General features: G+C 42.5%; 2 protein-coding genes across 7 annotated transcripts in view; one reads left to right on the top strand and one right to left on the bottom strand.

The window, feature by feature from the left end:
- Window positions 1-18758, bottom strand: part of OSBPL3 (oxysterol binding protein like 3) — a 206296-nt gene that overhangs the window by 68547 nt on the left and 118991 nt on the right. For all 6 annotated transcript variants that reach the window (XM_004265641.3, XM_033420562.2, XM_033420561.2 and 3 more), the window contains 3 exons: window positions 2231-2347; window positions 1745-1798; window positions 90-203 (listed from right to left, as the gene is read on the bottom strand). In XM_004265641.3, coding sequence (XP_004265689.1) covers window positions 90-203; window positions 1745-1798; window positions 2231-2347 — 285 coding nt within the window. The remainder of the gene's footprint in view (window positions 1-89; window positions 204-1744; window positions 1799-2230; window positions 2348-18758) is intronic.
- LOC101282535 (alcohol dehydrogenase class-3-like) lies at window positions 7470-8692 on the top strand. The gene has a single exon (XM_049714774.1). The coding sequence runs from the start codon at window positions 7530-7532 to the stop codon at window positions 8652-8654; it is 1125 nt and encodes a 374-aa protein (XP_049570731.1). The 5' UTR covers window positions 7470-7529; the 3' UTR covers window positions 8655-8692.

The raw sequence follows: 18758 nt of genomic DNA, 5'->3' as shown, positions 1-18758 counted from the left end.
GCATCACCAACGGTACTATAACTGACAATCCTTTCACAACATAAAGGAACTCTGTGCAACAGGAGACAGCATCTGGGAAGCAGTGTCACCTTCAGATGATAAATGTGCTCCTCGGTGTCGAGATCTATGCACTTTGACGACTTCTTCACAGACATCACCGAGAGCCCGACATCAATGCAGCCATGCAGCTTCTCTCTCTCTATCTGCAAAGGCACAAAGGGGGCCCCTTGAGAACCACGGTGTTAAAAACCATCGGAACATCCTTAACACTCTTTCCCTCTACCCTCCCCTTCCACACCCACTAACAGTAAACATAATAACTACACTTCTCCAGTACTTAGCGTGAACTAGCACGGAGCTTAGTGCTATACACACATCATCCTGTTTAACCTGTGAGGGAGGAAACATCTCCCCTTTTACAGACGGGAGACTGAATTACAGAGGGTTAAGTAACAAGCAGTTTGCACATTGCAAAGTGAGGAAGCAAGGAGGTGAGGAAACTAAAAAGTTAGCCCCATGACTCCTATGACAGTGAATTCACCTGTTAACTTCACCGCCTCCTACAGAAATAGTTTCCGGTGTCTAAATTCATTTGGAAGTGACTTAAAAAGAGGAGTAGGTTTGTTTTCTACATCTGTGACTCCATTTCTGTTTGGTAAATAGGTTCATTTGTACCATTTTTTAGATTCCACATATAAGCGATATCAGATGATAGTTGTCTTTGTCTGACTTACTTCACTCAATAAGACAATCTCTAGGTCCATCCATGTAGCTGCAAATCGCATTATTTCATTCTTTTTTATGGCTGAGTAATATGGTTACCAAAGGGGAAGGGGGGGATAAATTGGGAGCCTGGGATTGACATATACACACTACTATATAAAATAGATAACTAATAAGGACCTACTGTATAGCACAGGGAACTCTACTCAATACTCTGTAATGACCCGTATGGGAATGGAATCTAAAAAAGAATGGATATATGTATAACTGATTCACTTTGCTGTACAGCAGAAACTAACACAACATTATAAATCAACTATAATCCAATAAAAATTAATTTAAAAATTTCTTTAAAAGCTGAAGAAACCAAAAAAGAAATTTAAAAATAAAAATTAAAAGAGGAGTAAGGAAGCTAATACAGGCCACTGTGGGTCAGGCACTATGGCACGTTTCTGTATTCGCCCCAACAAGGTGAGCACCGTGAGAGAGGCGAAGAGAGGAAGACGGGAGGAGAGAAGTGCTGGGTGAGAGAGGGACCCCTATGAGGGCAGGACCAGTAGTCATTCCGAGTCCTCAAGGGCTGTCCGCCTGGTGTTCACACACAGGGGAACCTCCCGTCACCTTCAGCAAGGGCCTTCTCCACTAAACCCCTCAGTCCCCATAACAGTGGGAGGGACACGCTCTCTGTTTTGTTCCTGTTAGCTCACTGTGAAGAGGTCTCCCCCACCCAGAGAACCCCACAGCACAACCCTAAGACCAGAACCCATGCCTGGATACCCAGTAGGGTGTTGATAGGGGCTCCTGCACCTCTACTTGGTGGGTGAACCGAGCCCACCCAGAACCCAGAGCAGGGACAGCGGGGAGCAGGTACCTCTGTTCCCTGAGAGGGAACCACCACCCCTCCCTGATCTCCAGTTTAGGGAAATCCAATTCTCAAATATGCACAATGTCATCCATGAGCTGACAACCACTAGCTCTTTAGAATTCTTCAATAGCATACTGGATTAACAAGACGACTTACATCACTTTGGTTCTTGGCATATTTCAAGATTCCTTTGTCCAGATAGAAGAATCTCTGTGGGGAATAAAGCAGAATTCATTAAGACATTCCCAGGACTTCCCTGGTGGTGCAGTGGTTAAGAATCCGCCTGCCAGTGCGGGGGACATGGTTTTGATCCCTGGTCTGGGAAGATCCCACATGCCACAGAGCAACTAAGCCCGCGCGCCTAGGGCCCGTGCTCCGCAACAAGAGAAGCCACTGCAATGAGAAGCCTGCGCACCGCAACAGAGTAGCCCTCGCTCGCCGCAACTAGAGAAAGCCCGCGCGAAGCAACGAAGCCCTAACGCAGCCAAAAAGAAATATTAAAAAAAAAAAAAAGACATTCCATTTAAACATCCTTCTCTTGGTCTCCATGCTCAACTTCAAATTAAATGTAAGTGCTTAAGAACCGGGTCCTGAGTGGGGAGTGTAGGTGCAAACGAAGGTGCGTCCCAGGCCAGTTCTTACCTTGTGCCAGCCTTTCAAGGGCCATTTCCTTTTTTTCAGCAAAAATCCTTTCTGAATTGGTGGCTCCTGGGTGTAATTCATCTCTCCCCTCAGTCCTTCCACCACTTCCCAGCTGTCCTGTTCCAACAAAAGAGTTCAGGCTCAATGGCTATCTTTAAAAAAAATAGTAATGTTAAGAAGCACTCGATCCCATCGGTAAATCCATCCAAGATGATGAGACTGGCTGGGTGTGTTGGGGAGAAGAAACTCAAATTTAATTTATGTACAGTTCTTTGACTTTACAGATTTAACGCTATAATTTAGTGGCATCAAATTTTTTGTTGTTGTTGTTTTTGAAAAGCTCTCTCTCAGAAGGGAATGTCTCTGTCTTTTTTCGTGCTTGAACTTTGACAACCACAGCTAAAGGTAAAGACTTTCCTGTGAGTTCTATTTTTGTTCCCTTTGACATCATCAGTAATTTTCACTCACCACTAGACTTCGGTCTGAATTTGAACCCAAAGCTACATACATCAGGATGGAGGCTGGGCAGGAGGGATAGGGGTGGCTGGGAAAATTGGCTGAAAAGTGTGAGACTGCATGCAAGTTGGTAAACACAACACGTTGGTCAAAATGATGATTTAGTCACACTGCCTCCAAATTCTAGGTATTTAAATGTTGGAAATCTTGAAGCATCAAAAAGGTGGTTCTGCAACAAGTATTTTCATCCTCTTTGCCCAGAAGTTTTGTTTTCCCCTCCTTTCTTTTGTTTCACAAACTTTGGTGAGGGGAGGGTGCAATTATTGCTCTACTAAGCTGTTTGCAATTTTGAGGTACAAGTTATAGTTATTACTATAAATCTTCCACTGTTAGCTATTTGGGTTATTTCAAGTAATTGACTAGAAAAGAATTTTAAAAGGAATACTACAGAAAAACACTAAAAATTTATTTTTAAATGCTTGAAAATGCACATACCATTGCAAAATTACCCCCAGATAGACCAAAACTGACAACACTTCAGCTGGTTTTTATTTATTATTATTTTTATATTTTTTGTTGGGATATAACATACATGAAATGCGCAAATCTTAAGACTGTAACTTGAAGAATTTATATACCTATACCTACCATCCAGATCAGACAGAAAACTTTTCCAACACAGGATAATTACGTTTTGACAAACATGTCTTTCCCCTCCTCGGGTTTACTGAGATATTACTGGCAAATAACATATGTAGGTTTAAGATGTACAATGTGATGATTTGATACACCTCTATTCCCTCACAGAATATACTATTTTTTGTGTGTGTGATGATAACATTTAAGATCTACTCTCTTACCAGCTTTCAAGTATATAACACTGTTAATTATAGTCACCATGCTATACATTAGAGCCCCAGAGCTTATTCATCTTACAGCTGGAAATTTGTACCATTCGACCAATATTCTCTCCATTTCCCCCACCTTCTGCCCCTGGTAGCCACCATTCTACTCTCTCCTTCTATGAGTTTGGCTTCTTTAGATCTGAATATAAGTGAGAACATACAGTATTTATCTTTCTCTGTCTGATTTGTTTCACTTAGCATAATATCCTCAAGATCCATCCATGTTGTCACAAAAGGCAGGATTTCTTTTTTTATGGCTGAATAATATTCCATTGTGTATATGTATATATATGGAATATATGGAATCTTACATTTCCAGGGGATACATATACATCTTACATTTTCTTTATCCATTCACCCATCCAATGGGCACTTGGATTGTTTCCATGTTGTGGCTATTGCAGATAATGCTACAACGAAAACTAGGGTGCGGATATCTCAAGAGACAAACATGTCATCTGGGCCAAATTTCATGTTGAATAACTTGCTCTTAGTCAAATCTCCAGCCTGCAGTAAGTGGTACAGGCAGAGGCCAGAGGGGCTGGGAGATGGACCTTAATAACCTGGGAGCAGAAGAAATTAGACCCAAGTCCCAGGAAGCAGACGGTCTAATGGGGAGGGCATGGAACCACAGAGAGTCCTGGGTGCTCTGGCTCGGTGTCTGTGTTGTCTTCAAGTTCAATATATGGAAAACACCTGGTAGCAAGACCATTTTCCTACCTTAGTGGCTGAACACTTTGTATAACCATCCTGACAGATCTGCCTTATGTCTGATTGCACCTTACTCTCAATAAGGCTTAAGGTACATCCCAGAGTTCTCAAACATAGCACTGGTTGAAATCTGGAGTTGTAAAAGTTGAATTCTTCAATGGAAAAACCAAAGCTCAGATTCAGCTCCTAAATTAGTGGACTTTTTCAAAAAGGTAAAAATGTCAAACGAGATTCTTTGTAGCAATGATTACCAATTATTCAGTCACTTAATTACATCCAGACAATAAATGGAGAATGCATAATATTAAGTGATGGGAAGCCACACACACACAAAAATTCTGCTCACATTTATTTCAGCTCAAAGAAACCAGTCCTCAAAAAGTGTCTTGCTTGTCAAGATTTTACTGAATCGTTAAAATCATCAAGTTAAAAATTTCACCTCCTCCAGGAAGCCTTCTTCAGAGGAAAGTACTATTTCATCCCAGAGACTCCATCAGTATTTCATCTCACCTTCTGCTTCGGATTGTATATGTGAGGTTTTATCATCCCTGGACTGGATAATAGACACCTTGAGGCTCTCAAGCATCTGTTCACTTCTGATTTCCTCAATGGGCCTAACGTGTTATCCTGTGAATAGTATGCATCTGATTGACAAACGGATAAACTTGGTCCTGGAATAAGGCTGCAAACAGATTTATGTTCTTGGAATATCATTCACTGGCTTGCATTTGAAGTACGCCCAATATCTTTGGGCTAAATGACTATTTACAAATCAAATACAGCACATTCACGCTTGTGAAAGAAGGTGTATGTGTGTTATCACTGTTAAATGAAAATCTAAGGCTTGAAATCTTCTAAAAAGTACTCTAAGAAAATCAAGACCTTTTGATTTGTTTGATTTAAGACTCCCAAGCAAAAGGCAACAGGCAGAGTGCTAATACTAGACCATCGTGCACATCTGCTGAAGACATTCAATTATGCAAAATGCAAATGCCAAGAGGGATTAGACGTTATTGCATGCTTTACAAAACTGAAAAACACATGGAATGAGATCACACCTATAGTTTAAAGGGTAACAAGGCTTAAATCTCAAAAATGTTCCAAGGATTCGTGTTAGAACTAGATTTCTCCTGAACTCTTGAGACACAGTATATGCCTACCAATGAGCCAATGTGGAGGGCAGGGGATTAGACTGGGTTTCTTGGCTCTTAAGGTAAGTAAGTCAAACAGGGTTTGCACTTAGTACTACGAAATATCATCTTTTTTCCCTCACTTTATCTTCTATCTGGGCTCAGAACTTGAAACTCTTACGAGGTTGGAAGAGCCAGATTTGAACAATTTAAGAAAGTGAAGGCTCTCCTTGACTGAGGAAGAAAGCACTGCAGCCAACTCCTTTTCTGGCTCAACATCCAAATCCTCCCCCTCCCAACTTCCTTATCTGTCACCGTCCTTGAGTCATGAGGCTGAAACCTAAGAGCCAGCATCCAGCCAGTGGTTCTCAGTGGGTACTCTTCTCTCAGGCTGTGAAACCTTGGGGGCACTTTTAGTTGTCACAGTGATGGGGTGGGGGGTTGGTCTCTGGCATCCAATGGCTAGGGACCAGGAATGTTAGATGTCCTGAAATGTCTCAGTCTTGCACAATATAGAAGTTGTCCCACATCCGCAAGATTTTCCAAAGTGCCAAGAGACATTTTCATAGATGAAACCCGTTTATAATTATTCGAGCACAGAACTTAACTCTGTTTCATGTACTTACCAAAGTATTTTTGCATGGCTTTTAACACACTCTGAATTCTTGGGAATGCAACTACTGAATAATTGAGATAAGACTGTACTTCCTCCTGTTTGGGACTTTAGCAAGAGTCACCCACCATTTTGCAGAATCGTGTCACTGAAGCCCGTGCCACTTGCGGTATGTGAGTTATTAACACATCTCTATGGGTCTGCATTAGTAGCCGTCACCCCACATATAGGTGTATCTGACCACTTCGTTATGTCTTCTGGTATAGTCATGTCTGGGCTTTTACATATTATAATGTATACTTTAACCACTTCTCTGAAGTTTCCTTTATTCACAGTAAAGTGTTATGTTGATATTTTCAAAATTATGTGGGCAATTATATTAAATTAATAATGAATTTCATTTGAGGAGAGTAAAGCCTTCACTGAAATACTGGTCATAAAAAGGGGACATTGGTATGATGGAGTTAAGAGCCACTGCTGATCCCGACACCAATTCTGTGAGAAGGAATGCCAGACCAGGACACAATATAGTGAAATCACTTTGAAACTGTAAGGGCTTGATTATTATAAGTCAGTCCTGTTAGTTTCATCTTCAAAATGTGTATCTTCCATGTCCCTTCTCCTCTGTTTCCCCGCCACCACCCGCCGATCTCATCAAACCTGATTTCCCAAGACTCCCCACTTCTACAATCATTTATGGGACCTCACTAGGTCCTACTCTCCATGCAGTGTAAAAATGAATACAACATAATATTTGTCATTTCCACTGCTGTGGTTTACTTGTATTTTTCCAAGCTCCCAGAATCTTCTCTTGTTCTTTTCCACCCGTACAAACACTTCAAGATTTTAGTTCAGTTTTCTCTTTCCATGAAATTCCTAAGTTACCCAAACGACATCAATCATATATTCCTGTAAATGATAGTAGTATTGCTGTCCATTACCAGGTAGTTTAGTATTTTATAAATTTTTTTTCCATTTTTATCCCCAGTGCTTTGCTCTTCTGTCCCCAAACAGTTGTAGGGGCCATCTTTTTAAGTTGTTTAGAACCCCAGCAAAGAACTGAGTATATAGTAAGAAAGAAAATAATTCTCCTGGGTTTATATTAATTGTTGGGGTCTCAAACAAAGAACATAGATTAAGGTCTCAAACCAAGTAAATGGCACTGGGTGGTTGGTCAACAAGGAGATATTAAAATGTATCCACACTTCTAGGCAGGCTGCCATTCAAAACACAAAAGAATAGTGCCTCAGGAAACACTATCCAGTGGGGTAGATTGAAACAATATATAAATACAAAAATATAAACAACAAAAAGATAAAATGATTGAATACTTTCTAGCCCCATGACAGCAGGAACCTTTTCTGTCTTGTTCACTACTTAATAGTGCATAGTATATGAAAGTGGTTAAGAATAAATCCTGGGATCTTTCATTGTGGTGGGGCCCCTCCCGAGTCCTCACTTCGCGCTGACCGGAAGCCGAGGAGATGGCGAGCCAGGTCATCAAATGCAAGGCTGCAGTTGCCTGGGAGGCTAGAAAGCCTCTCTCCATAGAGGAGATAGAGGTGGCACCCCCAAAGGCTCATGAAGTTCGAATTAAGATTATTGCCACTGCAGTTTGCCACACGGACGCCTATACCCTGAGTAGGGCTGATCCTGAAGGGAGTTTTCCAGTGATCTTGGGACATGAAGGTGTGGGAATTGTGGAAAGTGTTGGTGAAGGAGTTACTAAGCTGAAGGCAGGTGATACTGTCATCCCACTTTACATCCCACAGTGTGGAGAGTGCAAATTCTGTCTAAATCCTAAAACGAACTTTTGCCAGAAGGTAAGAGTCACTCAAGGGAAAGGATTTATGCCAGATGGCACTAGCAGATTTACTTGTAAAGGAAAGACAATTTTACATTACACGGGAACCAGCACATTTTCTGAATACACAGTTGTGGCTGATATCTCTGTTGCTAAAATTGATCCTTTAGCCCCTTTGGATAAAGTCTGCCTTCTGGGTTGTGGCATTTCAACTGGTTATGGTGCTGCTGTGAACACTGCCCAGGTGGAGCCTGGCTCTACTTGTGCCGTCTTTGGCCTGGGAGGAGTTGGATTGGCAGTTATCATGGGCTGTAAGGTGGCTGGTGCATCCCGGATCATTGGTGTGGACATCAATAAAGATAAATTCACAAGGGCTAAGGAGTTCGGGGCCTCTGAGTATACTAACCCCCAGGACTTCAGTAAACCTATCCAGGAAGTGCTCGTTGAGATGACTGATGGGGGAGTGGACTGTTCCTTTGAGTGTATTGGTAACCTGAAAGTCATGAGAGCAGCGCTGGAGGCCTGCCACAAAGGCTGGGGTGTCAGCGTGGTGGTTGGAGTAGCTGCCTCAGGTGAAGAAGTTACCACTCGTCCATTCCTGCTGGTAACAGGCTGCACGTGGAAAGGCACTGCCTTTGGAGGATGGAAGAGTGTAGAACGCGTCCCAAAGTTGGTGTCCGAATATATGTCCAAAAAAATAAAGATTGATGAATTTGTGACTCACAATTTGCCTTTTGACCAAATTAACGAAGCCTTTGAACTGATGCATGCAGGAAAGAGCATCCGAACTGTTGTAAAGCTTTAAATTCAAAAAAGAAAAATTCTTCCATCCTTGTAACTAAGTCTTGTGGTCTGATTGGAGCAGCCAGACAAGCAGGAAGGAGATCTTTCAAGTTCACAGCTTCTTAGACCTTCATTAACTGACTCTGGGGAATAATGTTTTGTGTATAAATTCATAAATGTCTAATCAAGGACAAGGCTAATACTGTCATAGGTCTGTTTTCTGGACTCTTCTTCACATAAATAATTGCTGGCTCATTAAGGAATATTTTTAACATAATAAAAGGAATTTCTGCAAAAAAAAAAAAAGAATAAATCCTGGGCTTCCCTGGTGGCTCAGTGGTTGAGAATCTGCCTGCCAATGCAGGGGACATGGGTTCGAACCCTGGTCTGGGAAGATCCCACATGCCGCGAAGCAACTAAGCCCGTGCACCATAACTACTGAGCCTGCGCTCTAGAGCCTTTGAGCCACAGCTACTGAAGCCCGTGCACCTAGAGCCCGTGCTCCGCAACAAGAGAAGCCACCGCAGTGAGAGGCCTGCTCACGGCAATGAAGAGTAGCCCCTGCTCGCCACAACTAGAGAAAACCCTCATGCAGCAACGAAGACACAACACAGCCAAAAATAAATAATAAGTAAAATAAATAAATTTTTTAAAAAAAGAATAAATCTTAAGAGTTCTCATCACATGGAAGAAAAAATTTGTTTCTATTTCTCTAATTTTGAATCTGAGATGATGGATGTTCACTAAACTTATTGTGATGATAATTTCATGACGTATATAAGTCAAATCATTATGCTGTACACCTTAAACTTACACAGTGCTGTATGTCAATTATATCTCAATAAAACTGGAGGGAAAAAAATGGTCCATGGTAGATATGAATAAATATGTTGACCAAACTAATGAAGCAATTACAATAGCTAACATTATTAATAATGTTACTACTTATCATCTATCAGGAAGTGTTCTAAACACTATGTGTACATTGTTGCGCTTAATCTTTTCACAATCTTGCAAGGTTGGATTTATTAGTATATTTTTTAAATGTCTTTATTGCACCTTCATTTTTTTTTTTACATTTTTAAAACTAATAGACTATTTTTAGAGCACTTTTAGGTTTATAGGAAAATTGAAATTACAAATAGTTCCATACACTTCCTCTCTCGCCACACAAAGTTTTCTGTTATTAACATCTTGCACTGATGTGGCACATTTTTTAAAAAATAGATGAACCAATATGATACATCATTATTAACTGAAGTCCATAGTTTACACTAGGGAGTCACTCTTTGTGGTATTCAGTTCTATGAGTTTTGCCAAATGCATAATGTCACATATCCACCATTTCAATAACATACAAAATAGTTTCACTTCCCTAAAAATACTCCTCCCTTAACTTTCATCCCCTCTCAGTCTTCCTGGAAACCAGTATTTTTGGAATGTGGAAACCAAGGAAGAGAGAATAGGTAACTTTCCCCATGCTATAAAGTCACCTGACTACAAAACTGATATTTTCAATCATTCTGCTACATATTACAGCACATTGTATATTCTACTGTAATTTAAATATGTACATCCTGATGATGAACAAAGAGTAAATGCCATGGGGCAGGGGGACGGAGGTGGCTAAGTCCAAGATCAGAAGCCATCTGAAGGAGTCAAGAAGCCCTGCCCTATAGATAGAGACAAGCAAGGCTGGGATCCTGAGCACAGCTGCCACGTCTCCCATCCTGCATCCCCCTGAACTGGGGCGGGAAATCAGCCTGTGCATTTTAATGCTGCCAAGTTTTTGCTCATTCGCTGTCTTACATCTGGAACATCTGCCCCACCTACTTCTCAGCCTGGTGAATTCTCACCTAGCCCCACACCACCTCCTCCTTGGGGCAGAAATTCTCTCCCTCCTCAGCACTTGCAGACCTCACTTGCACTCTCTGTCTCCCTAGCTAGAAGGTGGGTACCGCGAGGACAGAGACTGAGGCTGATTTCTTATCACCTCACTACCTGTGACACAGGCGCCATAAATAAATATTTGCTGAACGAATAAGTCTGAGGAGCAAGAGGCTATAAAAAAGGGCCTCACAGAGCCCTTGGGGTCAGGGACTTTAATAATATGTGCTGGATTGGAGTGAACTGGTACTCAGGACAGAAAAAAGCAGAGATGTCACTTTCTCTCGTCTAAAGGCACCGGGTGGCAGGAAGTGGCTTCTACTATGCTTCACATACCAGTGACCCAGGAGGAGGACATGCACCCTGAGCTGAGCGCCCTGAGCAACACAGTGCAGGTGGACCTGGGCCCAGGGGAGATCAGGCCCTGCTGACTTAGCCCAACACAGCTGGGCTGATATCTGCCCTGGGGGCGTCAGGCTTAAAGCTCCGCATGAATATCAGGTGGAGAGAGAAACAGGACAGGGTAGGGGGAAGCGGCTTCTAAAGGTCTTTGCTTGAGTTTAACTGAAGACAGTCTGGCACTGTCATCTGGCATTAAATTCAGTCTGTTTCACTGAACATCTAAAAGTGCCAAATATAGAAAGCTGCTTTGTGGTGGGAAAGGCAACTAAGGATTTATTCATGCTCATGAGCTGGCAAAGTTCATTTCCATATTGCTGAGTGCACAAACTGAAAGCACTTCCCCCCAGTACAGCTGTTTCCACAGCATACATCTCCTCTGCACCTTTCAAATGCTGGGTTCTCAGTCACTGCCCTTACAGTGGTGTCAGAAATAGAAAACGAGTTAAAACTTTAAATTCTTCCTGCAGCTGAAGAGTGTCGTGAACGGAAGTTTTGTGGTTGCCTCTGTCTGCCATGACTGGAAAGTGGGCTGTTCTGATTATTTATTTAGTCTGTTTATCAGGCTTTTAAAAGTCACAAGGCAATCCCCAGCATTAAATCACATGGAACACGATTTAACATGACTTTAAAGGCATGTGTAATCTTCTAAAGCCTCAGGATCATCAATGTCATCTTTTATGACTGTATTAGAGACACACGGAAATGCTTGCCAACAGATTTCCAGTTAATATAACGATAGCTTTAACTGATGTCAGACCAATTCTGGACTTATATTTCAATCACTGACACTTGGAGTTGTTGCTTCTTGTCAATTGTTTCTTCCTCAACTCAGAGTTTTTGAACACCAACAAACCTGATAGAAAGAAAAATGAAAAGAATAGAGTGGGGGTGGGGTGGATATGCAATCTAACGCAGTGCTTCTCAACTGTAACGTACCAATCACTGAAGATTTTGTCAAAACACAGAGTTCAGGTTCGTAGGGCTGGGGCGAGGCCTGGGCTTCTGCACCTGCACAGGTGAGGCTGCTGCTTTTGCTGGACCACAGAACCACTCCAAGCAGCCACACTCTAGGAGACCAGCCTGCCTTGAAGAACTGGGATTTGACTCAGTAGGCTCTGAGGGTAAAACCAGGGCCAGTGGGTGAGAATTATAAGGCCCTGGACTCCACCTCTGCATAAAGGATGATTGTCTGATAATAGTCAGTGCTATGAAAAATAACAGAAACGACAAGGGCTATGAACGAGTATGTTCCCTAGTCACTGGGGAACTCTGTGAGAGGCTGGCATAGGTGCTGCAGAGGGATTCCTAGATTAGGAAGGAGGTCAGGATAAATGAGCTTGAGCTCCCTTCTAAATCTTATATCATAACCTCATGTCTATTAACTGGGTATAAAGTCTCAGTTATGCGAGGTAAGTTCTAGAGATTTGCTTTCGACATTGTGCCAGCAGTTAACAATACTATTGTATTGTGCACTTAAAAATTTGTTAAGATAGATCTCATGTTAAGTGTTATCATAATAAAAATAAATAAAATGAAATAAAAGAAAATAAAATATTGGCTGATAAAGTCTCCCCAAAAACAAATTAAAAATGAGTAGTATTGGGCTTCCCTGATGGCACAGTGGTTGAGAGTCCACCTGCCGATGCAGGGCACATGGGTTCGTGCCCACGTCCGGGAGGATTCCATATGCCGCGGAGCGGCTGGGCCCGTGAGCCATGGCCGCTGAGCCTGCACGTCCGGAGCCTGTGCTCCACAACGGGAGAGGCCACGACAGTGAGAGGCCTGCGTACCGCAAAAAAATAAATAAATAAAAAATAGGGCTTCCCTGGTGGTGCAGTGGTTGAGAGTCCACCTGCCGATGCAGGGCACATGGGTTCGTGCCCAGGTCCGGGAAGATCCCACGTGCTGCAGAGCGGCTGGGCCCATGAGCCATAGCCGCTGGGCCTGCGCGTCCAGAGCCTGTGCTCCGCAACGGGAGAGGCCACAACAGTGAGAGGCCCACATACCGCTAAAAAAAATAAAAATAAAAAAAAAATAAACATTCTTATCCTTGATCCAAATCATCAGTGACTTTCTTTCACCTCTCTATAAGAATAACTGGTTCTCATCATGAGAACCTAGCAACAGATTAAGATCCCGGAGAGCCTCATGAATCAAAAAAGGAATGGCTTTTGTGTTATGTAGGTTATATTCTAGTTATAACTGAGCTTCTATTTAACAGGGTAGTCTCTAACTCAAAGGTCTAAGGCTTAGCACCATATAGGTACTGGAGATGCAAAGATGTGAAACCAAATGCTGGCCTTCAAACAGTTAACGTACATTAAAAATAGAGACACCACACGGTTGAAAACTCGTAAATGCCGGATGCGAGTCTCACATAAACCTGCTACAGACTCCTGTTCCAGGGCAGGCACAATCTCACATAGGGCTGGGTCTACCTTAGTGAAATGACTTGAACTGGGATATGAAGAAAAACTGACACAGTGTGAGAAAGCAGGGCTTCTGAGGCTACCCTGACAAACTACCACAGCGCTGGTGACTTAAAGCAACAGAAATTTATCCTCTAACAGTTCTGGAAGCCAGAAGTCCAAAATTAAGGCATTAGCAGAGCTATGCTCCCTCCAGAGACTCTAAGGGAGAATGTGTTTGTCTTAACTTGGGTTGCTGTAACAAATACCACAGACTGGGAGGGTAGTCCAAGATAAAGGTGCTGGTAGATTCGGTTCCTGGTGAGAACCCGCTCCCTGACCTGTAAACAGCTGCCTTCCCGCTGTCTGCTCTTCCTCCATGCCTAAGAGCAAGAAGCTCTGTCGTCTGTCCTCTTCTCATAAGGGCATTCATCCCAGGATGAAGGCATCACCCTCATGACCTCATCTGAACCTAACTATCCCCCAGAGGCCCCACCTCTAAATGTCATCATAGGTCAGGGCTTCAACATATGAACTGGGGTGGGGCGGGCACAGACACAAACATTCGGTCTATAATAGCATTCCTTGCCCCTTCCGGTTTCTGGTGGCCTTGGCGTTCCTTGGCTTGTATTCCCATCACCCAGATCTCTGCCTCCGTCTTCACACACATCACCTTCTCCTCCGTGTCTGTCTTCTCTCTGTGTGTTTCTTATAAGGACACCGGTCACTGAACTTGGGGCTGACCCGGCTAATCCAGGACGTTCTCCTCATCTCAAGATTCTTAAATTTATTACATCTTTTACCAAATAAGGTAACCTTCACAGGTTCCAAGGACTAGGATGTAGATATATCTTTGGGGGTGGGGGGACCATTCAGCCTACTACACAGGGCAAGAGGGACCACTAGGCCAGAGACTGCCAGGAAATCGACTCATCTGGAGTGAGAATAGAGAGGAGGTGATTTTGCTTGTGGTGGGAGCTTGTGTAGAGGTGCAGAGGGAGACACAGCTGGACTCGATGGTAGGGCCAGGGTGCAGAGGACCTTAGAGAGATGTCAGATTATTCCAGGGAAGTCTCCTGTTTTGCCTAGGTCCTACTTACACTGTCACTTCTCAGCCTTTAGTATCAATATTTTAATAGCATCACATCACTTAAGTAGACTCAGACTTTCCCCTCCCTGGGAAAGAACTGTTGAGTCCCTTTGTTCACATTTGCATCTATAGCTCCTAGAAAAACATCTAGTAACTGCAAAGCTAGTAAGCTGTGCTCTCAACAAAAGCATCTGAATCGGTTCTGCCTTCCTGTATCCTGCACTATGGCCAATGCCAACCGTGAATAAATACGCTGATTCTCTTAAGGTATCCATGTAGTTTCTATCAAACTAGTGTTTCTAAAACCCACCAAAATATATTTGCTATGTGTGTTATTCTGGAATTGCAGAACAGTTTGGATGGATCAGTAACTTCCAGAAGTGTTTTAAGAGTTTGGTTTCTTGTGCCCTTCAGAGTGTGGAAGGCAGCTGTCATTTGTAGACATGCAAAGCGACAAGCAAACCCTGACAATTCAAATACATCATTTTAGCTGAAGTTTTCATTTCTTCCTGTATCAAATGTTTGTTTTTTTCTTTACAAGACTTACTCAGAGTAGAAATATATTGAGAATTGAGAGCTGGGTCTTTGCCCTTCCTACTTTCAGTGCATAATGTCACAACCATAGGTGTGACCAAAAGGTAGGCAATAAGGAGAAATAAAAGGCTCAGAAAGGGGGGGGGGGATCTGAAAAACTAAGATGGAACTATATAGTTAATTATTTTTCTCTGTTGGAGCCACGAGAAAAATAACAGCTCTGGACAAACAGACCTGGGGGATCCTTATGGCTGCTTCCCTCATCTGTGTTACTCTTGCCCCTGCATTCACAGAGTGTTGGCTTCTGGAGGTGTGTTTAAACAACAATCATTTGTACATAGGGCACGTGGAACTTGAATTAACTTCTAAAGAAGCTTTCTAGCATCTAAAGAAACCTAGTGTTCTTTAAATAGATGGCTGCCTGACCCTCTACCACTTCTTAGCTGTGTGACTCTAAACCGGCAGTTAATTGGGCCCTGTTTTCTTTCTGAAGTGTAGAAAAAATACAGACCTCGTTGGATTGTTCTGAGACTCCAAAGGAGAGTAGGACAGGATCTTACGAGCTGCAAAGGTGCTATCAGATGCTTGTTAACTTCTAGAGTCCCTTGCTGACTCTTTTCAGAGCAGCCTAGACAGAAGCCAAGCCGTCTGCCTCTGCATAGGATGAAACAGGGAAGCAGTCACCATGTGGTACTGCTTGAGGGTTCCTGGGACTCCTGCTTCTCGAAGGTGAATGGCTTATGTGTCAAACACTTACATAACACTACTATGTGTCAAACACTTACATAACACTACATGCTGGCTCTCTTCTAACTGAAGCAACTGTCACAACCTTATGTGACACAAGGCACAGGGGGATTAAGGACCTTGCTCAAGGTCAAACAGCTTATAAACAGCCCAAGATTTAAACTCAGGCTATCTGGCTCTCAAGCAACTTCATGCTCGTTGCCTTTTATTTTCTGTGACCATCATAGAACAATGTGACACAGTCACGCCATTCCCAAGCCACTCTTCCTTGACGGGTCTTTATCGTGGTGTTTATTCAGCCCATACTTACAAAAGGCAGCTGGTAAATCTCAGTGTCTAAAGACATAATGAATTAAAAGAAATAAAGGGAACTACATATTTTCAATACCCAGAGAGCTGAAATTATAAACACCTGAACATTATAGCGTTAATTCACTCTTTCTGGCACATTCTCTCCCATTCAACTCCTGTGTCTTATGGGTTCTGGCAGCAAGCCCAGCTACCCTGGGCTCCCTGGAGTACAGCATAATCTAAGAGTCTGCATAAATAAATTCTCATCAGGTGACCCCGGGAGAGCTCAAAGGCCACCTCAGATTGCCCCAGGGACAAGAGGGTGACAAGAATAAATTGCATAATTGTATGGAGACTTACATAGCAATAGATCTCTCCATTTCAAATCCCCTGCAGTAATGAGAGAAGCACTTGTTAATTATTTTGGAAGGATTCAGTTCCAGATTTCTGACTTACACAGCAAATTAAAAAAAAGAACGGAAGCCATGCTCTCTTTACAATCCAAAGCCTTCCCAATCAAAGTTGATTTCTTATTTGTAGTGATGTGTTCAGCTGTCCTATCCTTAGTAGCTTCACATCTCCCGTGTTCAGCTGTCCTATCCTTAGTAGCTTCACATCTCCCTGCTCATGGTCTCTTACTAATAGGTTCTCAATGGATATTGGTTGAAGAAATAAAAATTAGGGCATATAGAACTCTTTCAAAAAAGGCAAAACCTATTCATTCATCTCTAGCACAGTCTGGCTTCTGAAATGCATTACTTTGAAAGTTCTAGGAAGGAAATGTAAGGGGCAGTGGGAAAAAGACAAGAGGAAATTACTCATAGTTTACAGGTATTGAAATAGCAATTCTCTCTCCCACTTAGACATCCCTTAACCTACTTAATATATGTATAGAGCTTTGTGAATTGCAGTCTTTCTACCTAGCAACCACATGCTTATTCATTCATTCATTTAATCCACACTTACCGAATGTCTACCATGTGCAGCCCAGGTACTCTGTATTTATTATTTCATTTAGTTTGCAAAAGGAAGCAAAATTATCTACATTTCACAGCTGAAGAACCAAGCCTAAGAGGTTTTCTACAACATGGCAAGGTCGTCCAGTTAGCAAAAAGCAGAGCCAGTGTGAATACAGGTCAGTTAAAACGAAGACAGTCATTACTTCTGTTCCATACTGTCCAACAGAGCAGTCTGTCTGGAGACCCCAGGTTTAGAAAGTATTTAGGGATTTCATCATTTTCCAGGAAAAACTCAAATGGAGAGGTCTTTGTTCATTTTTTGAAATCCTCATATGTCTGTCTCCGGAGTGAGGAAGCTGGGGAATTTGTGGCTTTTTGCTCTCATTCTCCACATGTACCTGCCCATGCATTTCAACCTGCCCTCGATAGAGGGGTATTTGCTGCTGGTGTGCAGCAAACTCAGCCCAGTAATTTGCATCTGCCATGTGCAAAGCCCCGTGCCAGTGCCATGAGAGCTCAAAAGATGTGTAAATAGGACCCAGGACTCAAAGAACCACACACTCTTTCAAACCAATGAATTAATCAAAAGAGAGGAGAGAACAGGGCTGTGTTAGGCATGGCATTAGCCAAACTGAAGGTTCCCAAACAGAACATTTGTGAAGGCCTCTCTCAACTCCTGTCTGGTGCCTGGCAGAACTGGGGTACCCTCTTCCTCTGTTCTTATTTTCTCATGAACGGACTTAAACCAGACTTTCATGCCCACCACTCCAAGGAAACCACTCGGCAATGCCACCAGTGACCTCCACAACCAACTGGTCATTCTCAGCTTCACTTTACTTGACCTATCAAGCAGCCACTTAAAACTAAAGTATTGCAATTCACATAGACTGCATGTATGTTGGAAATGATCTACAGAGAGCATATATTATTTTTTATAAACATTATTTTTAAAGGGCTAAAGCAATAGATGAAGATTCTTTTCAAGAAAATCACAAAATTCAAAAGGGCAGAACAGTTTCATATGATTTAATCTAGCTAAAGGGGATAGCTGAGCCAAAGCCTGGGATGGGGAAGAAAAGTGAAGCAAAGACTGACTTAGAACACTACAAGGAATGGGGTGTGATGAAGACAGTCAGAAGGGACCAACAACCTATTCTCTGTGTAAGCTGGGTTCCTTTAGTTGGAGATTTCCTGCAAGGAGAATAGATTCCTATCCAGTAAAGGTGCTATATCTAAAGGATGGTCTATTTCAAAGAGATCTACTTCTTGTGCAGAGTATCAGTGTTCTTGAAACAAGGACATCTCACTTCTGGCTCCAGAATTTGCCAAAGTAAAGGGAGCTCATCAGTAATTGTTTCTTAAATTTACAGAGGACCTTTCTCCAATGAGCTTCAATGGCTTTTAGCCAGTGAAAATACTAAATTTTCTCTCACGACGTCCCTGCAAAGGAAGTAGAAAATGGAGAACTGAGGTGAACTTCACTTGCCAGAAGTTCCTCCAACAGCAGAATATAAAGACTGTAGCAGCTTTCTCTTTATTTCAGCCCTCTAATATCACTAAGGGGTGACAAATGTGGCACCCATGCTGTCACTCACCCTGTGTATGCCCATGAGCCGTTACTGAAAACATGGCACTCTTTCCCACTGAACCCAGACTCAACTGCAGAATCCTTCTCAACACAATGCTCTAAGCAGCTACTACCAATAGATAAGTGAATGCATGGGGAAAGGACATACAAGGACACTCATGCAAGGACAAAACCCAGCAGAACAGAATGGGATAAGAATTTAATGCCTGGGACTTCCCTG

Source organism: Orcinus orca, chromosome 9 (genome assembly GCF_937001465.1).
Source record: "Orcinus orca chromosome 9, mOrcOrc1.1, whole genome shotgun sequence".
In the NCBI taxonomy this organism is placed as follows: domain Eukaryota; kingdom Metazoa; phylum Chordata; class Mammalia; order Artiodactyla; family Delphinidae; genus Orcinus; species Orcinus orca.
This window is presented reverse-complemented; position numbering and strand designations above follow the sequence as displayed.